At 41.1% G+C, this 26,805-nt stretch overlaps 1 protein-coding gene across 1 annotated transcript in view; it reads right to left on the bottom strand.

Moving 5' to 3' along the window:
• The window catches only part of LOC143735420 (uncharacterized), a 29,991-nt gene extending 6,602 nt beyond the window's left edge, over nucleotides 1-23,389 (bottom strand). The window contains exons 1-5 of the mRNA XM_077225555.1: nucleotides 23,309-23,389; nucleotides 21,255-21,389; nucleotides 20,997-21,149; nucleotides 19,708-19,854; nucleotides 18,843-18,989 (exon numbers count right to left, since the gene is read on the bottom strand). Of these exons, the coding sequence (XP_077081670.1) occupies nucleotides 18,843-18,989; nucleotides 19,708-19,854; nucleotides 20,997-21,149; nucleotides 21,255-21,339 (532 nt within the window). The 5' untranslated portion in view covers nucleotides 21,340-21,389; nucleotides 23,309-23,389. The remainder of the gene's footprint in view (nucleotides 1-18,842; nucleotides 18,990-19,707; nucleotides 19,855-20,996; nucleotides 21,150-21,254; nucleotides 21,390-23,308) is intronic.
• Nucleotides 23,390-26,805: the final 3,416 nt, after the last annotated feature.

Genomic DNA, 26,805 nt, shown 5'->3' with positions numbered 1-26,805 from the left:
AATTCAATATGGTTGACACGTGGTTCATCCAAACCTGTGAAGCTCTGTATCCACAGATTCTGCATGATTTTCTTGACAAACTAAAAAGGTTATTGGCAATAATAGCCATTTTCCAGATCTCATGACCTGTAGGTGGGTTTGTTCCCAAATTTGGCATGGACCATCATATCATGGATCCGATAAAGCATATCAATTCTTGTTTAGATTGATCAAAGTTTGGCCGAGGTTCAGCCTCATAACTTATTTTGGGTCAACCTTGTTTAGTTTCTGACATAACTTTTGAACAAAGATGGGAAATTTAGACTCGACTCATTCAAACTTTGCTCAGATTGATTGCTTCAAAAATGGCCTTGGATGATTTTTGGACTGAGCTGCACAGAATAGAAAATCTGTTCAGCCATTTCTGTGTAGCTCAGTCCAAAAATCATCTGAGGCCATTTTTGAAGCAATCAAAATCTGAGCAAAATGTGTAGCGAAATGGACACTGCAGTAATGGGCGGAGGATAAATTTAAGACGTTTTAAGAATCAATCACTAAATTAATTTTTTTTTAAAGGTTCAAAGGTTATAACCATTTTAAAAGTGAAGCTTTGAACTGGCACTATAGAGTTGGTCCTAGAGACCCCAAAATTGGTCAAAATACTATTCATTAACATCACTACAAGTGTTCCAAATATCATAATTTTCATATGTTCCATTTATAGGGCTGCCATAGACTCTCATTCAGAAGGATTAATAATAATAAACAACAACAACAACCACCACCAAGTACAATAGGGGCTATCCTAAAAAATAGGAGAAGCACACATATCAGCATTTATTTTTATTTTTATGAATTGTGATCTGTCTGTTTTATGTATTTGTCTTTTATTATGGTCTGTATATTTATTTTAATGGCTGGTGAGCCAAAGACAATTTTCCACCTTGGTGGACAATAAAGATATTACAATTACAACCAAACTAATGGATCGGTTCAGTAAAAGATATAGAATATTTTATCCTTCATAATTGTGTTTTCCGTGTACATTGGAAAAAAAACATGTTCACATAAATAAGACTTAACTATTTAGAACTACAACATACAAAATGTACCTTTCACTGGACGTCTGTAGCCTACTGTATACTTAGGCTATAAACTAATGTTCTAAGATGTGCCTATAGGTCTAGTAGTCATATGTTGTTTAGGTTGTTTACATATTGCTTCGCGCTGTAATGAAGTTATAAGAACTCACCCGTGAATCGATCATCGTTGTTTCTTACGCTCCAGCATACAGAGGAACACAATAAAACAGCGACCAACGAGCAGTAAAGTCGAGCTATCATCCTGACACCTGCGCTCAATGGACTCTACTGGAAATGCACTGAACTAGAGAGTTTTCAAAAAACGCTTTTTGAAATAACGTTTTTAAAGATACAACCTTGGAGTTTTGGTGCGACTCCAACTTGTCTGTAGCTTTAGTGGTGTGATCTTAAATACCATTACCCTGATTAGCTCGTTCAGGTGTGTTCAATGATAAGGACGCGTAATAATTACCGTAATTGGGCGTTGCTTCAACTAGGGGAACTTTTAGCATTGTGAAGTTGAATAAAAAAAACTTGTTCAAAAGTCACGTAACACAGTCTCATATGTTTAAATAATTTAAGGTCTGTAAGAGGACAAACTTAGATTACAAGATAAATTGTTAATATTTTACATTTTTTCCGACCTGCAATGAACAAATGTAATTTCCACCGCATCTCAATATACAGCAGAACTATTTCGTTCTTCCTGACCGCCAGAGGCAGTGCTTCACACTGGATACTATCTCTCGTTGCAATGCATAGGTCGAGTCTAATACAAACAATGTCCCTCGTGACCAGGATGACTCGGGGTGCTCCTCTATTTAACCCCGTGACTTCCTGCAGACTGTCCCTATAATCTTCTCGCGTGCACGTATGCAGGTCGTAGATTATGTAGAAAAAAAAAGAAGAAGAAAAAAAAAACTCGAATCCGTTCTTCACAGCTTCGCAACAGAAAACATTTGTTGGTGTCTCGCGACTGCGCGTCCTCCAGTGGCTGCAACGGATTCATTGATTACGAAATAAGCAACACGGCTGGTGAGTTTGTTTACATTGATGCTGGGGTTCGTTCTCGTTTTCCTGGCATTGTGTTGGTCGCTAGACAGAGTGTTTTCGCTCGTTGAAAGGGCCATAATAACTTGCAGCTGTTGGTAAGTTAGTAAGACCACGCTTGGAGGGTGTGCACTCTGTATAGCGATTGGTATCTGAGCTACAATAGCTGCATACTCATCTATTGTGTTATTGAATGAGTCTAGCATTGCTGTAAAAAAAATAAAAATAAAGGGGTGCCCCTTGTGTATGTATGTATATATATAACAATATAAACACAATAATTATAGGATTATTATATATATATATATATATATATATATATATATATATATATATATATATATATATATATAAATTATTATTATTTATTTTATTTTTATTTTTTGGTATATTTACATGTACACTTCAATAATTGGGTGTGTGTAATATATTGTATTTAATTTATTCTCTAGTAAGTTTTATGGCAAGGCTTGCTTAGGACAGTGACAGTCAGAGTGATTCCGCTCGACCTACCAAATATCTTCCGAAACCAGAATGGAAAAGTTACCTCATACTTGCACATTGTGCATGGCTGTTCTCCAGGCAGATGATGGGCATGACTGCTGCCCTTCCTGTTTAGGCCTAGAACACCTTAAACAGAGCCTCACGGAAGATGCCTGCATGAACTGTAGCGTCATGTCTTGGGAGAGGAGGACTTCGAGGATAACCATGGTGGAAGGGCTTTTGGGGGGGTCGCTACCTCCACCCCCACCACGTAAAACAACAAGTAAGCGTAAAAATACTGAATCAACCAGTGCTTCCGCTGGTAAAAGACCCAAGGAAGACCCTTTAGGGAAGAAGGTGGATGTGCTGACGCCTGAGTTTGCTCAGATTAAGGCTTTGCTTATGAAGTTGCAACCGGGCGAGAGACTAGTATCTTCAGTCGAAGCCCCTGCTATGGAGTCGCCCATTGCGGAGGAGGATATCCTTTCAATGGTGGCTTCTCAGAGCCAATTCTATGATGATGTTGATGGAGAGGTGCAGGTTTTATCTGATCATCAATCCCAATTCTCCCATGATGGCTCCCAGGAAGCTGGTCATGGATCTGCAGAAGGTCCACAGTCAGAGCAAGAGCTAGTGAAGCAGGCTCTTCAGGCTGCATTGGCTCGCTTGGGTCTTGACACAGCCCCTGCTGTGGTAACCTCTTCTAGTGCTTTTTTCAGAGGTTCAGCGCAACCCTCTCCTCTTACAATTCCACCATCAAAGGATTATATCGAGGAGTTGCAAAGATGCTGGGCTAACCCTAGGTCGCTTACGCACCCCACTAGTGCAAGCAGGGCATTGGCTGCGATGCAGGATGCAGACACTTATGGCTTGGGTCAGATGCCTAAGGTTGATCCACTTATTGCCTCTTTTGTTCTTTCCCCAGAGGAGGTATTGAGGCCTAATGTTCGGTGCCCCCGGCCTCAATGTAGGATTACAGATGACCATCTTATCCAGGCATATAACACAGCAGCATGAATGGGTCGCATTGGCAATTCTCTCTCCCATCTCATGTTGGCCCTGTCTCAATCCCTTCAATCATCAGGGAGTGATCCTTTTAACCAAAACTTAAGTGATGCCTCCCTTCAGGCAATAGCATTCATGACAAGAGAGCTGGGAAGGCTGATGTCAACGCTCACACAAGCACGCCGCCAAGTCTGGCTTGCATAATCACCTCTGTCTGAGGCATGTCGGAGAACACTAAGGGACCTTCCAGTAGTTCCAGGGCAACTCTTTGGGCCAGCTGCACAGGAGACACTGGAGCGTGGTGTCCAGGTGAATCCGACCAGGCAGCAGTTTGCTGACCTGAGGAGAGTTCCACAGGCTCACTTAAATTACCGTCAGCCTTCTAGGGGGTATGAACTACCACGCTCTACGGTTTCAACACGCTCAGGTGATGTTCACAGGGGCCAGCCTCCGAGATCACCGCGAGTAGGGAATTCTGCTCAGCGGCCCCGGGCTCGGGGTCAGCAAGTATTTCAGGCCCCTAGGGGTAGAGCACCTGGCCAACGGCCCACCAGGGATGCTAGAGGCCATGGACGTAGGTCCTGAAGGTCCGCGGCCGGCCGTCGGACAGTTTTCTTATCAGCAGCTCAGTTACTGGGAAGCAACAACTTCCGACCCATGGGTTATAGCAACACTAACCCAAGGGTACAAGCTGCAGTTCCGACGGCGGCCACCCGCCTTCAAAGGGGTCAGGATGACTGTAGTCTCAGACCCCAACAGTTCACTTGCCTAAAGACAAGAAGTAGCACAACTCCTGGAGAAAGGTGCCATCGAACCAGTAGATTGGTCAGAACGGCTAGGTGGGTTCTTCTCCATTTACTTCATCATTCCAAAGAAAGATGGCGGTGTAAGGCCCATACTCGACCTTCGCGGCCTCAACAAGTTCCTGAAGGTCTTACCATTTCGTATGTTGCGCATAACCGATGTTCTTCAGGCGGTCAAGCAGCAGCACTGGTTTACTACGGTAGACCTAAAGGATGCTTACTTCCATGTTCCAATTGCTCCTCAACACAGGCCGTTCCTCCGATTTGCATTCCAGGACCAGGTCTATCAATTCCGTGTCCTCCCATTCGGCCTTTCTCTGTCGCCACGAGTCTTCACCAGATGCATAGCGGCCGCACTGGCTCCAATCCAAGCCACAGGGCTACAGGTGCTTCCATACTTGGACGACTGGCTCCTTTGCTCCCACTCTCAGGAGCAGGCAGTGTTAGAAATCACACAGCTGCTCGCACATATTACTCGACTGGGCCTTTCTGTGAATTTCAGCAAGAGCCGATTAATTCCAAGTCAGTCTTTGAGGTTCCTAGGTCTCACGCTGGACTCACGGTCAATGAAAGCCACTCCATCAGAACAACGAGTGGACAATATACTACTCCTCCTTCAACGGTTTCGGAGGCAGGCCAGACTTCCATTCAGGTGCTTCCTCAGGCTCACAGGTATGTTGGCGGCAGCAGCGGCAGTCATACCATTGGGCCTCCTTTCACTACGCCCCTTTCAAATATGGGTGAACAGTCTCCATTTGAACCCCAGTTGGCACAGGAACAGGTTGATCAAGGTGACACAGCAATGCCTTCTGGCCCTGAAGTCTTGGAGGAGCAGATTGTATCTGACCAAGGGGGTTGTTCTGGGCATGATTCCCTCTCGGAGGGAGATAGTCCAGACCGATGCGTCCCTTACTGGCTGGGGGGCAGTCTGGCAACACAGAGCAGTCACAAGACAGTGGGGTCCTCGGGGAAAAGGCGAGAATATAAATACCCTGGAACTTCGTGCAGTTCAGCGAGCTCTGAAGCACCTCGCTCCGTTTTTGAAGGGCAGACATATCCTCGTCAGGTCGGACAACAAATCAGTGGTTTATCACATCAACCATCAAGGTCACAAGGTCCAGCCAATCCCGCTCAACCTGGAAGTGGTAGAGATATGGCAGCGGTTTGGAAGGGCAGAAGTGGACCTATTTGCCTCGGCGACAACGACCCACTGCCGTCTCTGGTTCTCTCTTGCGGAGGAATCCAGTCCGCTGGGACAAGATGCTCTAGCCCACGCCTGGCCAGATCGGTTACTCTATGCCTTTCCCCCGATACCGATGATCGGGGTGACTGTTCACAGGGTTCTTCAAGAGCACCACAGGCTGCTGCTAGTGGCGCCAAACTGGCCGGGGAGACCGTGGTTTCCAGTGATGTACAGGCTCCTAGACGGGGATCCTTGGACCCTTCCCAGGAGAAAGGATCTCCTCCAGCAGTTGGAGGGTCAGATTTGGCACCCGAACCCAGACCGCCTGAAGCTCTGTGTGTGGCCTCTGAGGGGCCGGAACCACTCTTTGGAGCCTTTGATCAAAGGGTCCAGAACACCATATTGAACTCTAGAGCACCTTCCACCAGGAGTGCTTATGCCTATCGATGGAAGCTTTTCTCTGAGTGGTGTTCGGAGCAAGCAGTGGTCCCAGAGCACTGCCCTGTTCCTCTGGTTTTACGTTTTCTGCAGTCCCTATTAGAAAATAATAGAGCAGCTGCTACTTTAAGAGTTTATGTGGCTGCAATTTCAGCACATCACGTACGAATAGATGGTCAGCAATTGGGTTCTCATGCTTTGGTTACTCAGTTTCTTAGAGGTGCTCAGCGACTGCGCCCCCCTCAGTCCATTAGGGTTTCTTTATGGGACCTGGGCCTAGTCTTAAAGTCTCTTACATTGCCCCCGTTTGAACCTTTAGAGCAGAGCGATCTGAAGTGGATCTCATTGAAGGCAGCATTTCTCTTGGCCATTGCTTCGACTAAGCGGGTGAGTGAACTCCACGCGTTATCAGTTAACGCATCCTGTATGCGTTGGAACGCAGATGGCTCAGACGTGACGTTATGGCCCAACCCAGCATTTCTCCCCAATCGGCTTTCTGCCCTTTTTAGAAACCAGGCTATTGAGCTGGCAGTGTTTAATCCTCCAATGTCAAACGCGCTGGAAGAAAGTGGAAGCAAACTGCTGTGCCCAGTAAGAGCTCTCCGAGGCTATCTGAGAGCCACGGAAGTTTTTCGAAAATCAGACCAACTTTTTCTCTGTTACAGGGGCCCGAAAAGAGGTCAGCCCCTCTCAAAGCAGAGATTGTCGCAATGGGTAGTTGAGGTTATCACCCACGCATACACATCTAATAAATATCCAGTGCCTTTGGGGGTGAGTTGCCATTCGACAAGAGGAATATCAACGTCTTGGGCTGCATTAAAAGGGGTCCTTCTAAGTGACATCTGTGCAGCAGCTACGTGGTCATCAAAAAATACATTTGCCAGATACTACAGGGTAAATGTGGCTGCTTCCGGTAATATTGGAACAGCTGTCCTCTCCAGACCCTCAACTTCCTCTTAACGGTGAGTAGGACCTCCTCGTGACCTTGTTGTTATAAGTCATCCAGTGTGAAGCACTGCCTCTGGCGGTCAGGAAGAACGAAATAGAACGAGAGTTACGTATGTAACTGCGGTTCTATGAGTTCTGGATTCTGAGATTAGCTTGCTTTCTGACATCATTTACGACTCTGCGATACTATCCAGAGACCATCGCACCCGCCTTCCTACTCACTTTGGCCACTTCATACGAATTCCTATCGCCCCCAACACCACTCTTCCCAACAGGAAAGAATTCCGGGGTGAAGATGCAACAACGCACACACATATAGACATTTGTCAAATTTGAAGTTAGACATAAGTAGTTCTGTCAATGGTAAAATACATTCATGTATACCAATGTGTTCTGTTTTCATTGTAGTATAGTTATGACTTCTCTAGATGTGTTAGATAAACTCTAAATGCCTAGAATCATGCATATGAATGTAACTCTGTTTTCCTATTATTTTTCATGTGTTTCTTGGTATCATTGTAATCCTCTCGGTCTAACTGAGCTGGTGAATTTTGGACACCCTTTAAAGTCATTGACCAGCGGTTTCTCTCTCTCTCTTCAACCTCTTCGACTCTCCCCAGTATCCACTCTCTTCAAGCTTCTCCAGCTTCACTTCGTTTTCGTTTTCTTTTGTTTCTTTCTTTCTTTAAGTTTTGTTTTCCATTTTCGGATTCTCCTTTGTTCATTTCCACCGACAAGTGAAATGAACTTAGCCTGAATTATCTGGCAAACTTTACTTTCAACGGACAACTACCTCTCCCGTGAACGCACGCAGCTCCGAAGGAGGAGAGAATGCGCACAGCTTACAAGGACACACACACGCTTTCTTGACAACACAAGAGAGCTATATTTGCAAGTATTTCGTTTATTGAGTTTTCAAAGCTTAAGATTTGTTTAACCCCTCTTATAGGGCGATTGTGATTCCTTGTTCTCTCTCAAGGTTTTGTCCAGGTAATTTGCCATTCTGTTACCCTTCATGACCCGTCTCATCTTCTCATCCTTTTTCATTGTTTGTTGTTTTATTTCGTGTATATACATTTGATTCCGTGTAATCTTAGTCACCGATATACGTAGTGTTTCCCATATTAAATCCATATATAGTCATTTATTGACTCTGTTTGTGCTCATATTATAAAGTCCCTTTAATGTCTGATCAAAGCTACACGCTTTGCAATTGCTGATACTTTAAATAGTATTTTCTTTTATAGAACGAGAAAGCTGTATTTCATGGCCAGAAGAAACCGTCTTTCCTGAAAGTCTATAAAGAGAATAACTCCTTTTGAGATTTGATAAAAGATCGTCCTGTCAGTTGTCTGGACAAACGGATTAGTCGATAAATTAATTCCATTAAAAGTTCTCCTGAGAATCTATCTATTTTAGAAAATTAAAATATTAATATTTAATCATAACCCGTTGTGATTGAGAATTGACCTAATTTTGCCTCCCTGTATGGATAATTGATTATAATTCATTGTATTGAATTGCCCATACAGATACGTTGGTGAAATATTCCCTGTTAAGGGTAATATTATAAACTTTATTCGATTCACTGATCATATCCATGATCTTATATTCCCTTTATTTGAGCTAAGAATCACTACAACATGCAATAGACGTCGAATAAAGACGTCGCCTGGGGTTACAGAACAACCCCTTCAGTGGAACGAAATTGGACGTCCAAAAATTACATAGAAAAGACGTCACTCCGACGTCACATTGCTCAGTGGGTGGTCTGATGAGGCCAACACGACAACCCAATCTCCCCTATTTTTAAGCCTTACTCAGGGAGAGCCAAGAGCATGCAATCTGCCGACCTAAGCGACCTCGATGGAACATGTTTTTGTATAAGGTCAGAAAGGTAGGTCGGGGCTAGATCATTTAAGGATTTATAAGCAAACACTAAAATTTTAAAATCAATTCTAAAACATACTGGAAGCCATACTGAACATACTGGAAGGAGAAATGTGATCACATTTAAGTAACCCTTTAAATAGTCTAGCTGCAGCATTCTGGACCAACTGCAGGCGTGAGAGAGACGCCTGGCTGACACCGGCATAGAGGGTCCAATCGAGAGATGAAAACATGTATAACTCCTTCAAAGTCTTTAAATGACAAAAAAGGTTTCACTTTAGATGAGGGCCTTAACTGATAAAAACTGGCTTTAACCACAGAATTTATCTGTTTTTCAGGTCCTATGGTAGACTGCTTCGCAGAGGCACAGAAATCTTCACAGGCCATTCGACACTTCTTTTTTCAAGCGCTCTAGTTACTCAGCACTGAGTCAGGGTACCCGGCCTAAGATAATGAGTGTTACTCCAAACACTGTTGGAGCAGATGTCAATTGCAAATTATGGGCCAGTTCGAGTTCACGCACACAACGAACATCCTCCGCGCCGGAGAAATTAGCTTATTGACCGAAGGAGCTGGGGAAATAGTTCCTCCTCCAAACAGAGAGTCAGGCTTCTATAGCCGCTACTTCCTCGTGCCCAAAAAGGATTTGTGACCTCAGGCCCCTAGACCTCAGGGGCCTGTACCATAATGGTAGTTGAACAAACTCAGGGTTGCAGGATTAGTTTCGAGTTGACAAAACCAAACAATCCAACCAGGCTTTGTTGGTACCATGATCCTGATCATCAACTTTCTCTGTCAACTCAGGCTTTGATCCTGAGTTTAGAAGAGACATCAGTAGCGAACACCCAATCACATGCTGAGAAAGAGTGAAACTCAATCAAAATAAAAATAAAAAATTAAATTATTTAATCGCGAGAAAAGCAGCGCAATTCACTTATTAAAAGTATTAAAATATTAAGAATTAAAACAAATTTACACAGCAAGAAGAAAATATCCATCTATGAAAGAGGACCACTAAAAAAAAAGTCTCGCAACTGTATATCAGTGCAAGAAAAAGTTGTGAAGTTAGTTTATACAGTTGATAAAGGTATAGAGAATTGAACATTTAAGCTCACATGTAGTCATTTTATAGCTTCATCTACTGATTCTAAAGCGTATATTACCTCATTTAAAATCTGTGTAATAATTGAACTAAAATTGTAGATGTGTGATTTAGGGTACAATAACTACATATCTAAATTATACAAAATTATTATTCTAAATAAGCATTTCTAAAAGCCAGACAATTTTGTCTTTAAAAATCATTTGCTATGTTGTGACAGAACATTGTCACATTGGCTGTCATCATGAGGCCATTATAACTGTGTCATGAATATTTTTCTTGACCTCAACTACAGAGGTACAAATTGAATTAGTCATTAAAATGTCATTGTACCACTGTAGTTGAGGTCAAGAAAAGTATACTTGAAACTACCTACAGATTTGAAAATTCCGTTGGCTAATTACAGGGCCTAACGTTAACCCAACTGATGGAAATAAATAATAACTGAACTTGTAACAGTTTTGTTGAAAAGCACAATATTATGGTGAAATTAGATCTCGTGTTTGTTGACTTAAAACCTAATTATTGTTGTAAGCATAACAATCATCATAGCAAAAAGGCTAAGAAACGTAAGAGACGAGTTACCCACAATTAACATTAGCCCTTCATTCATGACAACATGGATAGCCTACCGTAATCATACCACAGAGAGAACATAGTTTTTGCTCGTTTCTCCTCTTCTTCTTTTCTTTTTTTTTCTAAATTGTGCACCTGATGGCTTTGACCTCTTACTGTCCATCTCTGTTTATTTGGCACTCGACAATCAACAGATTTCCCATCCCCCGCCCCCAACACTGTCACTCACGTAACAAGTCACGACCAGAAGTCAAGACTAAACCAATTCACCTTGGTGAGGTGACCCACATAATCGTTTTGTATTACTTATTTCTATTAGCCATTTTCAGAATTCATAAAAACAAAAATTTGCAGGAACTATAGGCCTGTATTTATAATATTATGAATGAAATGTGCGTTATTGGAAGAAAGTCGAAGTGGTGTGACTGACTTTAGCCCACCAATTCCATTAGAGTATTTCTGATACAGTGCTCCTGCTACGCGCTGCTGCACCGCCTCTGCGTGCGGTGTGTGAATGCTCTAATCTGTTAACATGGGCGCCGAAAAAAATACGCACTGCTAACGCGTGCAGTGTGAAACCGGCGTCACACACGGAAACTTCAAGCAGGGGCGCCAATTTGCCAATTCCCCACACAGTGAAATGACGAAATGATATAATAGAAAACCACTTCGCGGCGCAGAGGTTTTTTTTTTTAACTGCTCGTGCCGCCCCCATGTGACATGAAAAAATGCCGCCCCGGGCAACTGCCCGGTTCGCCCGTGCCTAAAACCGCCACTGCCACCTCCTCTTTCCCCAATGACCATTTGGAGTTGAGGGCCTGATAGTGATCAAGGCCTGTAGGCCAAGATGTGTGCACTTTGGGGGTCTATGACTTGTCACACCTTTAGAACAATGGGGGAATTTGTAATTATCTGATTGGTCAGTTTGAATGTCTCACATTTGGTTTTTAGTCACATGGTCAGGGAAAGGATAAAAGAAGATTGTTGCTCTATCTCTTTTTATGCTCTGCCCTTTTATGCTCTGGGTCTTTCTTGAGGCTCTCTCTCTCTCTCTTTACCTCCTGTTTTCTCTTTCTCTCTATGGTAACATTTAACATATGTGCTGGGTACAATCAATGATATAAGTATTATCATCTCATCATCTATTTTAAGTGTAACCATTACCATATTTTGTCATTAAACATTTTCAATTACAAATAATGTGCTAACTATTTAGTTTTGATTTGGTATTGACTTTGAAGTGCTACCCATTGCAATACAATATTGTCACTCTCTATAGCAACGCTCTCCCACATATTAAGCTATTGTAACTGCGCTTATTTCCGTCGTTGGTATAAGTGGCAGTGGGTGGAATAGACAAGAAATATAAATTTTCTACCATCTTGCTGACAACGTTTCTTTAGTCATTCGGCAGTCTTGCAGTCTGAACCCCTGCAGGATATCCACCCTTACAATACCTAGGTAGCCACCTAAACTGGCTTTAAGGTATAGGCCCCAGGCACCTGAATCGCGCCCTCATGAGACAGCCATTAAAAGTGCAAACTTTGAGACAAATCTCTCAAGTACACCCAGACGATTGTTTTTTTCTCAGTGAATCTGAAAGATGCATACTTTAACTCAAGACAGGTATGGAATGTCGAGACAGGTATGGAACCACCCGAATGGTAATGAGAGTAAAATTTTAAATTGAAGCCTTGCCAACAGAATGAAAGCTTATTAACAAAGACTGCATCATTTTATAGTTAAATGGCCCTGAGATTAAAAACACATGGACCTAAAATAGACCCTTTACACATTAACTATTTGTGCCAAAGAGTTTGATTACTAGCTTGAGGTCATTTGCCAATGCATACAAATACCAAAAATATAACTTAACTCAAGTTATAACTTAACTATAAAAAAATATAATTTAACTCTGCTCCCTCCCCCCAGGGGGATCCGTGAGAATTCTCAAACACTTTGGCATGAGGAAAAACAAACTGGGTGTCAAATTTAAATTCCATGAAGGCAGCAGGTGCAATATACTATACCCAATTTAACAAAAACTACACTGCCCTTTTTAATGCAGAGCATTTTTTTTACAAAGTCTAGTATTTCTCTTGCACACCTTAGCATTTCAACAGCATCAATACACTGAGGAACTGCAGCACTGCTACAGCCTTGTCCCATCTACACTCAAACTGCACCCACTAGCTGTCTATCATCTTTGCCGGTGGCCCTTAACAATCATGAATGACAATGACCCTGATGACAAAGCGAGGGCTACCACCCTCTTCACTGTTTTTCTGCTTTAAGAATTTTTCCACCCCCGTCTCGGAATACATCCAGCCCCAGTGTTCTTCACTTCAACGGTCACATTAGTCAGACATCAGGAATTGAGTTCAAAAATAAATACATGGAGCCTTTAAATAGATTTTTAGAAACGAGAAATACTGAAAGTCTTTCAAAACTGTTTAACTCATACAAGTAATTGGAAAGCCATTAAGCTCACTTTTGCTGCCAAGCTTCTGTAGAATATTATATATATATATATATATATATATATATATATATATATATCAATTTTTTTTTTACAAAAAAACAGAAGTAGTTTTACTAAACATTTTTATTTGGTGAAAAGTCCTCAAGTATGGTATGCAAAAATCAAACTCAGAGGACTCTTTCCGATGGTTAAATCATCAGCACTGGTAACTGCATGGCCACAGGTGGTTGGGCAACACTTCTGTCTCGCAGGATATTGGCCATCATGGATCCAGTTGTCGGCAAAAAGGCGAATAAGGTCCAAAACATTTACCAGGTGTCACTGCATGGATACAAATATTCAGCTTAAGTCTGTGCATTTAGCATCATTCAATTTCAGAAACGGCACAAAACATGAACAAGTTTTACTTGGAGCAAGTTGTATTTCAAGTATTATGAATCTTTATTTTGTAAAGCACAATCTTGAATTGGTGCTATGGGCTAAATTCAGGTACTTTGATAAATGTTTGTCTTAACTATTTTATCACTCAATGCTAATCTAACGTAGAAACAAGTGCAGAAATCAAACATTAGTTAGATGCATATCAGATCGTATGAATGATCATAGGTTGATAAATGTGGCAGCTGAAAACAATCGTCACTTGAATATCACGTCCCTAAACATTCATGGTTTTGAAGCCTCATCTCTAGAGTTTACGCCATGGAGAAATGTAACCTGGCCAAGGAAAGTAAGTTATCTTGAAAGAAAAATTGATCTTACTCAAATCTGTTAAAGCTGCAGTAGGGAGTTGAGAAAACGTTGACTTATCCAGAAAATTTGAACAAGCACAACTTACAGGTCCAACCCCCTTGCTCTCTGCTGCGCTACAGCTCCTCCCTCCACAGCTCCTCCCTCCACAGCTCCTCCCTCCGTGAACTCGCAGGTTAGTAAGCAAGCAGGGTCACCGATGATGCGGATAAACAGTTATGGCACATTCACTAATAGGGACGAAACATCGACAATATGCTTTACATTGACTATGGCCTGCCCATACTTTGACTACAAACTTGGTGCTCAAATCATTGTGTATTTTGCAATACATGTAACTTTATAACGTTGCACTCTTTCTATAAGTTATAAATAGCTAGGAAGATAATGTTAATATAACGGTTACTAACGTTACAGTAAGTAATTATTCTAGTGACATTTTATCTACATGTTATGCTGCTAGAGTTGACACCTAGTCAATGGGCTCTGTCTAATTTTTTCTTTTTCGCTTGTTTATCGTCATCGGTCTTTTTCCTTTTACCTCTTTGTTTTATGAGCAGGTGCCACTCGAGTAATTGTCAGTTTAGGTCGGTTCTCCGCCATTAGCACAGCACACCAGCAATCTTGAGTTTTAACGACAGTACGCGCTGTGCAAGAGAGGGGTGTGTGATCAGCGCGTACACAAGCGTGATTGAAACTGCTAAGACATTCCTCCTGGCTCTGATTGGTTGTTTCTGACAGGGATTTCTGTAAATGGCAATAGGACCACTGGTACCCCTTTTCCACCAAAAAAAGAACTGGTTCGGAACTGGTGCTGGTTCAAAGTTGGTTCGAAGTTGGTTCAACTTGCGAACCTTCTCAGAACCTGTTTGTTTTTCCACTGACTAAAGAGCCCAGCGAACGACGTCATTACGTCACTGTGTACGTCGCCATACGTCTTAGCCTTCCCAGAAACGCTTGCGCCAACTTCAAGCATAACAGTTACAATGGCGGACTACATCGGATTTCTGCAAATGTTTCTCCTGGCTTTGCGATCTTATATTGGGGTCAGAAGAAGACGTATAGAACACATTTGTGCTGCTCGTCTGGATAACTATAGACGGAGGTTACGTTCGAGAAGAAGGGTAATTATATAACTTGTTTCGATTCTTATTATTATTGATGTTAGCTCTTGTTGGATGCAAATTCCAAGCCGCTAGCTCTAATGCTAACGTTAGCTACAGTATGTACCGGTAGCGCAGACTAACTATAGATTACATTGGAAATAAACACAAAAAAATAATGGTGAACCGATTTTTATCTTTACAGGCAACGTTAGTAATGCGGCACATCGCAAGACGGAGACCGCCTGTTGTCTGGGCACACCCACGATCTCAGCACTGGTGGGACACAATCGTTCCGGATTTCAACGCTCAACAGTTTTTGCTTAATTTCCGAGTGTCCCGGGAGTCATTTGAATACATCTGTAGTCGACTCAGGCCTGACATGGGGAGAAGGAACACAAATTACCGTATGTGTGTCACAATCCGAAAGCGAGTGGCAATTGCCATCTGGAAACTGGCCACCGGCAGCGAATACAGGACCATAAGCCATCTTTTTGGGGTAGGCCTCAGCACTGTGTTTAACTGTGTTCAGGACTTTTGCTACGCAGTCAACAGGGTGCTGCTTCCTATGCACATTTCATTTCCTGACGCTGACAAGCTTGTAGAACTGGCCACATTCTTCCAGAATCGTTGGAGAGTACCACAGTGTGTTGGAGCAATAGATGGAAGTCACATCCCTATAATAGCACCAGAGGAGTACCCTAGAGACTATTACAACCGGAAAGGATGGCATTCAATTATTCTCCAAGCAGTGGTTGATGGCAAAGGTCTTTTCTGGGATGTATGCGTTGGCTATCCAGGTAGTGTTCACGACGCAAGAGTACTGAGACAGTCAAATTTGTGGGAAGTCCTAAATGACGGGGAGTTATTAGGCCAAAATAAAATGATCATCTCTGGGTGTGATGTTGGATATTATTTAATTGGTGACCCAGCTTAACCCATGCAGAACTGGCTCATGAAGCCCTTTTCAGACACTGGCAGACTGACACATGAACAACGGACCTACAATTACCGGCTGAGCAGTGCACGGTCAGTTGTGGAGATGTGTTTTGGGAGACTAAAAGGTCGATGGAGGTGCCTCCTAAAAAGAAATGACTGCAAGCTGGAGCTGAGCAAGCAAATGACACTCGCCTGCTGTGTGCTTCACAACATTTGTGAGGAACATGGGGATAACTTTACAGAGGAGCATCAAGACAGGCCTATAAACATTCAGCCTCCTGTCCAGGCGGTACCTGAACATGGTAATCAAGAAGGGGCTGACATCAGAGCTGCGTTAATACAGTACTTTTGTACAGGGAATGACTGATTTTTTTTTTCTTACCACTGCCATACATTGCAATTCTACCTGTTTTTTTGCAATTCTACCTGTGTTTTTTTGTTAAATAATTAAACTGCCATAACACCAGATGTTACATTTTTATGTTTACTTGCTGAGTTAAGTTATCTCTTTCTGGTTTCCTGAAATGCAGCAGTGTGTAAATAAAATACACAATTGCAGCACAAATTTAAATAAATAAAAATTCGTATACCTTGATTACTTGCATTTGTTTCTCTCTTGATTAAGCATACCACAGCAGACATGTTTCTTTATAAAACGTTTATTTAAAAACGAGTACAAAAATATCACAAAACATTAAAGTGTGTGCAGTGCAAAGTGTGCAAGATTGTTTCTTTCTGATTCAGTGGGGTTGCCTCTCCATCACTGTGACCATACGCTCCATTAGTCCAAGCATTGCACTTGAGTCTGCATCCAATTTCCTCAGCAAGGTATCATTCATGTCCTTGCAGTGCTGTAGGAACCTTTCATCACACCTCTCATAATATTCCAGCAGCTCCCCATTCATGTCTCGTTTCTTTTTGCCTGTGCACCAAAAAACACATAAAAATTAACACAGATCTTTGTGTATTTTGCAATTGTAAAGAATCTGACACAAGAGTCAATGCAACATATTAAAAAATAATATTATATGATATAATACTACACTGATACACCTTATAATGTATATTTACTATCATATCTGTACACTACCACTAGTACACACTATCGAGCACTTTATGCTATCTAATCAAATACAACAGATCTGCAGTGAATTATTTAATGAAGACTGATATATTTCAGTTTGTTGATACTCATAACAACAATCCTTACCCTTTCTGGTTGACCGACTGGAAGAGGAAGATGAGGAGGTTTCAGCTGCTGAGCTGCAAGACGGTACTGGTGAGCTGCAGTGGAGTGGTAGTGGTAGCTCCCGGTCAGGTTCACAATCATCAATGGCCAACAACTCTATAAACAACAAAAATAAGACAGTGTTTCAATCACAAAAGTTTCCATTGCACCCTATACAGTGTCTGCGTTAGCTATTGTTAGCAATAGCATGCTAGCTAGCTGACGCAAACAAGCACCGCTACTAATAAGTAGCATTGCAAACGAAACAGCTAAGAAATGTATAGTTGGTTTGCAACAAGGTGAAACATTAGAAAAGTTAAACTTACCAGAATCAGTAACGTTGTTGGCAATACCCTGCAGCAGCGTCTCATCCACCACCATAGACTCTAGCATAACAGTTGTTGAATTTAATGCGCCGGTGACCTGGCACGCCGGTCTGTCGCCGAGGACCGAGTCCAAAACCTCAAAATGGGTATTTCTACTGCGTGGCCGTCCATTACCACTTCGGCCCAATTCCTTCTTTTGGTCCATGTAATCCTTTTTTAGTTTTTTTAACTTGTTATTGATCTGCTCTATGGTTCTGTTAAATCCTGCTGCAGCCATCGCCCTCTGGATCTCCTCGAACACATGTTTTGTTCTCGAAGCACCTTCTATTTTTTGCTGTACCTCTGCCGAAGACCTTATCGCTAACAAACAGTTTGTCTCCTCCACCGACCACTGTTTCGCTTTAGAATCCATTCTTCAATCGTTGTTACTATCTTTACTAGCGCTGTGTTTTTAGCAATGGCGGTCACAACCTTTCCCATTCCGTTGTGTTGTTGGTCACAATAACCCCGCCCCCAGCCCTCGACGTAAGCATGACGTGGTAAAAGAACGGTTCTAGTCCAGCAAAGAGTTGGTGCCGCTTTGGAACCAGTTCCCCTGGCCGAGAACCGGTTCTTTGGCTGTCGAAACACAAAGAACTGGTTCGCGAGTAGGCACCGGCTCCGAACCGGCTCTCAAAATGCTTCGGTGGAAAAGGGGCTTGGGAGGAGCCAGAGGAGCTTGATTTTTTCACAGATTATCCTTCTCATATTCTACTCTCAGTACATAACGACAGTTTTAACAAATATGTAAAAACATTTTTTTTACAAAAGTTACCTACAGCAGCTTTAACCTCATAATTGGAAACATTTAACTTAATTTATATTAAATACCGGTAAATAAAACTAAACGTTTACAAACATTATAAACAACAGCCTGGTCACTTACCCCTCACTCCACAACAAATCCTTTAAATTCAATAGTATTCAAAACAAGTAGCTATGAATTATATATTAAACTAGGCTATAAAATAAAAATTAGGCTATGGTGGCCTATATAGTTTTTTTTTTTTTTAATACCACATTGTCGTCCACATCTAGTGCTGCAGCATTTGTCATCGTCCGGACAGTCACTGTCATAGGAACACGACGTGGTACACACTCCAAGTTCAATGAGTTTGCTTGGACACACTCCTGGCTTTGGTCTATCTGTGTTTGCATAACATTATATCAATGAATGCTTCGATGCATTTAAAAGAAAGAAAGCTGACCCACAAACTAACAAATACCTATGTATGGAGCCCTACACTGACGTCCACATGCATTGCTGCAGCATTTCTCCGTGTTCGGACAGTCACTGTCATCGACACACAAATCCTTACACACTCCTCCAAGGGGTATGACTGGACACACTCCTGGCTTTGCTATTTGAAAAACAAACAGGGAAACCAGATCACTGAATGCCTCATTCAATGCATGGGTCATTTTTTTCCCCGCATTACCTGTATATGGAGCTGTACACCTATGTCCACATCCAGTGCTGCAGCATTTCTCATCTTTCGGACAATCACTGTCATGGGAACACGACTCAGAACATATTCTTTCTACTCCAGGGTTTTTGTTTGGACACACTCCAGGCTTTGGTTTCGCTGTCACAGTGAATGCTGAATTACACACTGCACATACATTCACCTTCAGAACCCCTAGGGCAAGGTGGTGGAAAATATGGGATGGCAAAAAAAACAAAAAACCTTTCGCATTCTCTCGCAATTTGTCAAACAGGGTTTCAGACAGCTCCATAGGTTAAAAGTGAAGGGTTCCATTGAGCTACAACTGAATTCCTCAAAATGAGCCTTATAAATATCTCAATGAGCAGTCGACTGAAAGACAAGTCCAAATAGACCGTCTTTCCTGGTTTTTCACTTTGTAGACGTTCCCTTCGGGCTTGTCTCTCAGCTGCCTGCTCATAGAGATCAATTAATAAAGCTTAAAACTAACAACAGGTCTTGTGAAATAATGCAGCGGTTTTGGAAAGTATTTATATTTTTTAAACCACCATGTCCCTTTGGGGCTCTGCATAAAGCTGACCCACACACTAATATAATAATATATAAATACCTATAAATGGAGCCATACACTGACGTCCACATCGATTGCTGCAGCATTATCATTCGGACAGTCACTGTCATAGGAGCACGACGCCTTACACACTCTTCCTCCAAGGGTTGTTTTTGGACACACTCCAGGCTTTGGTTTATCTGTCAAGTGTTTGTATAACAGCATATCAGTGAATGTTAAATGACCACCTGTATTAAAAAATTAAAAAAAAAGGGAAACCTGATTCACACACTAATAAAATAAAAATACCTGTATATGGAGCTGTACACACATGTCCACATCCATTGCTGCAGCATTTCTCAGTGTTCGGACAGTCACTGTCACGGGAACACGACTCGACACACACTCCTACCACTCCATCAGAGATTCTTGGACACACTCCTGGCTTTGGTTTATCTGTCATGTGTTTGTATAACAGCAGCATATCACTTAACGAGGGACTTGCCAATAAAATGTATTAATTTATAATAAATGCATAAAAAAGGCTGACCCACACACACGCATATAATAAAAATAGCGGTCAAATTCATTTTCTCTTTGAAAATGCAATTAACCAAAGACTTTTTTCTCTCACTTTTTCACTTCACTTTTTTTATTTTAAATAGCTGGTGTTTGACATCACAGACTGCCTTGTAACCAATTACGCTGGTGGGCTTTAGCATATAATTAAAAGCAAACTATCAGGGGATCCCAATAAGCTATTTATCCAGGTATTATGAAAATCTGGTAGTCCTATATTTAGGAATATAGCCGGTGTGTGATGTATATTATGAATTATAAGGCTTTCTCCACTGACATAAGTTGTTCAAAGAACAACATGAACATGGTTTGTGTAACATTGACGGTTTGATAAGTCACGAAAAAGGCAAATCATTATTAACCGTTAGTATCCCAACACTATTGTTCAGCGCTTCCCTCAAGTTGAGCGAGTGGATCTGAGGCTGAGCTGGTGTGAGTGAAAGCCATATAGAGATTTATGGCTCTAATGTGAGCGAGTGGAGAAGAGGCCAATTTGCATATCCATGGCTCAGCATGCTGTACGTTATTACTGTTAATCAAACAGAGATAACAGAAATAAATGACACTTTTAGGTTTAAATGAGGATTAAAAAGTTCACTTAAATTTAAGTTATTATCAGAGGTATAAAGTCTAGGGGGCAGAAAGTAAAAGTCCTGCCATGTGTTTATTTCACCCATGAACTCAGCCAGCTGATTCACGAATTAGTTTTCCTGGCTGAAAAACTGTGATAATTAGCAAATCTAGGTGATTGGAACAAAATACTGGAACCTGGACTTTACTTATTTCCTTGGCGACGCAACATGCTTGACAAGCATGACACACTGCAGCCACTATAGAGACAGAGCATTTAGGCCACACCCACACCAGGGGGAAAAACAATCCAACCATCTCCATTGTGTTTGAATTGCGAGAGGTTGCCTCCTTGTCATTTCTGACTTATAACAAAAAACAAGACAAATGTCTAAAAGCTGCATGCATTTTGAAAGAAAATTAAGCTGATCCACACAATTATATAATACCTTTATATGGAGCTGTACATTTATGTCCACATCCATTGCTGCAGCATTTCTCATCTTTTGGACAATCACTGTCATGGGAGCATGACTCGACACAGAGTCCTGACACTCCTACTGTAATGGATTCATTTGGACACACTCCGGGCTTTGGTTTCCCTGCATGTGTTTAAATAACAGCATATCAGTGAATTTTGAATGACTCCCTGTATTTTGATAAAAAAAAAAAATCTGATCCACACACTAATATAATAAAACAAATACCTGTATATAGAGCTGTACACTGATGTCCACATCCATTACTGCAGCATTTCTCATCCCCTGGACAATCATCGTCACGGAAACACATTTCAGCACACAATCCTACTCCGGGTGTGCTTGGACACACACCTGGCTTTACTGTTATTCAAACACATGACAGAAACCATAATCACTGAATACTGAAGGTCACCTTCACCATAAAAAAAAAAAAAAAAAAGAGTTTACCATGAAAAATTTAGTCTGTACACACACACACTTCCACAATCAAATCGTTGCATTCATGTCTTCTAGAGAGGAATCTTTTATCAGAAACATCCCCGACGGGACACAATTCAGTTTCGCCAGGCAAAAACCGGACACTAAACAGAAGATGATACAAGAGGATCATTGGGGAGACCGGGAGTGCTGAAATGGCTTTTTCCACTTGTAAGTCGGAGGTTTTGCAATGTGAATCAATATGAAGTATAACAGTTACACATCATTTACATCAAGTATAACAGCTACAAATCTATCACTTATCCCTAAATTGCTACAAGGTGCCATTACAACACAGAACCTACTACTAGTGCATTGTAATGCTAATAGAAAACATGGACGGCAGTTAATATTTTGTTTATGAACTTTGGTCATTGTGATGACATAATTATGTCGGACTGAGTTACATTAAGCATTTTAATACACACACAAAAAAAAGTAACACATTTGTAGCAAAACAGACAGAACCCATTAAACTCATGGAATCAGACTTTTTTTTAAAAAAAAATGTGTTTAGACTTAGTGAACTTTAGTTAATATCAAAACTCCATTCAGTCATTTCAGAGCCAATTTTGGACAAAAGTAGGCTAAATTTGAAAGAGTAATGAAAAAACTGTTATTTACTTCAATATGGCACACAGTCACATTTAAGGAAAATGGCAATTGACACATTGTCTGAATCAGCATAAACCAGGGAACAAAACGACTAGTTAAGCGTTTTTGGCACACAAAAAAAAATGCATTGTCAAATTTCAATATGGCTAACCCGCGTTTCATCCCATCCTGTGAAACTATCCACGGATTCTTCATGATTTTCTTGACAAACCAAACAGAAGGTTATTGGCAATAATAGCCATTTTCCACATCTCATGACCTGTAGGTGGTGCGGTTCCCAAATTTGGCACAGACCATATCATGGTTCCGATAAAGCATATCGATTCTTGTTTAGATTGATCAAAGTTTTGCCTAGATTCAGCCTCATAACCTATTTTGGGTCAACCTTGTTTAGCTTCTGACATCATAACTTTTGAACAAAGATGGGGGGCGGGGGGTGCATTTATGTGCAGCTAAGTCCAAAAATCAGAGGCAATCAAAACTTGAACGAGTAGCGAAAAATCTAAATACTGTACTTTTCAAAATGGAAACTACTACAGTAGGCTAATGGGCTGAGTCTAAATTTAAGATGTTGAATGTGAGAAGCATGATGAGTGTTATCACGTGTACTAAATTTCATTTTTTCCTTTTGATCAAAAGGTTAACCATTTTAAAAGTAAATCTTTGAACTGGTAGTGGCGGCACTGTAGAGTCGATCCTAGAGACTCCAAAATTGGTCCAAATACTATTCATTAACATCACTACAATTGTTCCAAATATCATAATTTTCATATGTTCCATTTATAGGGCTGCCATAGACTCCCATTCGGAAGGAATAATAATAATAAAAACAACCACCAAGTAGCCTACAATAGGGGCTATCCTAAAAATAGGGTAAGCACACATTTCTGGTAAAAACAGCATAACCAAACTGGATCTATTCAGTACACACACACAAAATGATATATCATAATTTTGTCCTTCATAGTTGTGTTTTCCGTGTACATTGGGAAAAAAGCATGTATCATAAATAAGCCTTAAACTTAACTATTTAGAACTACAACATACAAAATTTACCTTTCACTGGACGTCTGTAGCCTACTGTATACTTATAACCTAATGTTCTAGGATGTGCCTATAGACCAGTCATATTTTGTTTAGGTTGTTTACATATTTCTTCGCGCTGTAATGAATTTAAAATAACTCACCCGTGAATCGATCATCGTTGTTTCTTACGCTCCAGCATACAGAGGGACACAATAAAACAGCGACCAACGAGCAGTAAAGTCGAGCTTGAACAAATGTCATTTCCACCACATCTCAATATACAGCTCTTTTTCCACCACATCTCAATATACAGCTGTTATTTTAAAATTGAATAACTTATGCCACTCAAGAATTGTCTAAGATCATTTTTGTAACTAGTTTTATCAGTTTTTCAACAATGTACAATAATTATACATTTGCCAATGAGATAAATTAACTGCCCTAATATAAGGACCAATTGCTGAACTGTCTCTGAAATTTAATATTGGTTTGGGCAAGAGCTTATTAGAAAATAAATAACTTGAATTTGTAGAGCATGATCTCATAAATACATTTTTAATGTGTGATGAGAACTTTTAAAATATTTTTAAAAAATGTGTGTGGTGATGGAAATGACAGGGTGTTGTGGAAATGACAATGAATTAACGTGAACGTATAAAACAGTAGAGATATTTATTAGAAAAAAAATTAAACTCATCACACTCATTAAACTCAATTCACAAAGTCATTAAAGGGTAACCAAACCCCTGGTCAGAGCCTGACTCCACCCACTGGCAATATTTAAAAAATGCTGGAAAAGTGGGCAGAGGGGGTGCGCCTTAGATGAGTATTTCTTTAGGCAAGGGTGTGGTTAACTGGTGGTTGCTTATGTCACGAACCACCGCAACATCCAATAGGAAAATTCAACTGCAGTAGCCACCGTTCAACCTGAAGAGGGAAGCACTCAGACGTTTTTACACCATATATTGTAGAATTAAAACACTTTAAACCCAAATGTCAAAAAAAATTACTTGAATCAATGAACAGCAATAATAAAGCCCCAGTCTTACAGATCATTAACTAAAAAAAGTTGGTTTAGGGTTTAGTTACCCTTTAAACATAACCACCTGTTATTAGTGTACTGCTGATGTATAAAACTGATTTGTCTCACAGACGAATTGTGACAATGCATACTTAAATAAAAACATATAGTTGTCACTAAGCCTCTAGTGTGGACTTTACGTTCCAGTTTAAATAAGAACTTTCGAACAGCTGGTGCAACCCTACCCAGGTGAGCACATTCAGACAAGGAACATATGAACACACTCAGGCAAATGAAGACTCAAGGGAGCAGAGAACATGAAGAACAGGTGGCAACACTCAGACAAACGAGGACTCAGCAAGGGAGCAGAGAACAAGAGAAACAGGTGAGAACACAGACAAATGACGACTACAAGAGGGTATGGTACAGTGAAACAAGGAGGCAGGAACAGAGGAGCACATGGCCTAAACAAACAAAAGCTGTGTCCCAAAGTGAAGGCTGCATCCTTCGAAGGCCGTATTTGAAGGCTGATTGGCCACATTTGAAGACCAATTGCGTCACAGCGGCGCAACGAAACGTTACAGCGGCTCAATGAAGGATGTACCAATTTAAAGGCTGCACCCTTCGAAGGCCGCATTTGAAAGCCGATTGCTCCACCACGGCCCGATTAAGGCTGCCCCAATTCAATTCTGCATCCTCCGAAGGCCGAATTCGAAGGCCTGTTGCATCATCATGGCACGACGAAGGCTACCCTGATTCAAAAGCAACGCCAAATGCACACTTTGTGAAAGGAAGGATACATAAATGGATCGTTACCCCATAAGTCATTGCGTACCAGTGATGGCAACATTTTTATTTAAAGGGGCATTCGGCAACTCTAACTATTTCTTCGTTGATTTTCACTTTTGTTGTCGCATGCTTTCTCAATGAGCTCCCCCTACAGCTGTGAGGCGTAGATTTCACAACAATGTCGTAAAAAAACTTACTTGCGGCACCCTCCTCCCCCTTTCTACCGCTGCTCATGTGCATTTGTTATTATCGGAGCCGGCCAACTTTATCGTGTGGAGCTCTGTCTACTGAGGTGGGTAATACATCATAAACAGGGTGTATGATGTATTACCGTTTAATGTGTGTTTAATGTGTGTATGATGTGTGTTTTTGTCGAATTGCCGTGAAGCAGTTAGTGTTTCTCGCTCGTTGCCAACTCGCTCCAACTGACCGGGACGTTAATCCTCATGTTGCAAGGTTGGTTTTCCGTCTGGGAACGTTGGGGGGAGCGGGGAAAGTCACCATTCTCACCAGAACAGGTTATTAAACCATCCAAATGATTTCCAAACAGTTTTATTAAGTTGAAATAGTTGCCGAATGCCCCTTTAAAAAATGGCAAATTCACATTTAAATTTAAATGTAAGTATTATGTTATCATTTACTCAAATAGCTAGTGAAACCAGAGTTAAAAGCCTAAAGTTTTTCTTTCTTATAAACTTCATTTTAACTCCTTCGTCACCGTTGTGTGGCTTCATTTGTCCGGTGGTTTGAGGCAATACTTGTGCAAATATTAGTTTAATAATTGTTTCAGGGAGCAAGGAGCAGACAGCTCAATTTATTAAATTGTGGTCTGAAAATGATATCTCTTTACGTGGGTGAAAAACTCTGCCAAAGTGGCTTGGAGGTAGGACAACAACCTATTTGTAATATTCAGGGTTAGTTTACTTTAGAGGTGTTCAAAGTCTCATATAGGCCCAAGGCACAGCACTTACAAACGAGACACAATCACTTACAAGACATGCATGCAAGTTTGTCTGCTAAATAAACAAGGGTAAAAGAAAAAAGCTAAATGTACATATCAATTGTAACAAATTAACTCTATGAAATATTAATAACCAATCATAAATTGTTATAGATGATTATAAATATTTGGATCAGTTACTGTAATTAACTTAAAGCAGCACTATGCAGTTTTTTAGCTTAACTGAACAGCTTCGGAGTTATTGGAATGGTTATATGACTCTATAAGACTCCCCTGGTGCCTGTGAGCGGAAAAACTGCACTTCCAACTTTGGGCCGGCAGACCGCCGTCAGGAAGTATCGCTTGATTTCAGCTCTCACGATGTAACGAATTGCTTTAAAGCAATACGGCACTGCAAACATTACACGCATACTCGCCCCCATCCAGGATCCGGCTAGCTATAAGAACAACTATCGTCCCTTGGCAAAGCCGGCATATAAGAAGCAGAAAGCTAGAAAAGCATTGTCGGAGGAACAGAGAAAGAGGAAATGGCAGACTGACCGAGCGAGGAGTCAGAGATGAGTAAACATCGGACCTGCGTTTTCAGAATGGCGAAAAAAAAGGAAGAAAGCGCGATCGGAAGAGTCTAGAAAAAGGTAACGAGAATCTGACAGTGTGAGGAACCGGACAAGAGTCCCACTCAGTCAGGCTTTCATTGTTAAAGTTGATTCCTGCGATTATCATGAGAACAGTTCTCAATATCGCACATAATTATCAGGACATAAATAAGCAAACTTTTTGCAAACTATTATGATAAATTGCAATAATCATGTCTAACAACATCATAACGGACATTGTTACGAAATAATGTGACGTACATGGTACACTTTATTGTTGTCATCTGGCAT

This window comes from Siphateles boraxobius, unplaced genomic scaffold (assembly GCF_051911475.1).
Source record: "Siphateles boraxobius isolate OS27281-9 unplaced genomic scaffold, OSU_SipBor_1 13, whole genome shotgun sequence".
In the NCBI taxonomy this organism is placed as follows: Eukaryota; Metazoa; Chordata; class Actinopteri; order Cypriniformes; family Leuciscidae; genus Siphateles; species Siphateles boraxobius.
The sequence above is the reverse complement of the archived record's forward strand: the minus strand, read 5'-3'. Positions and strand labels throughout refer to the sequence as shown.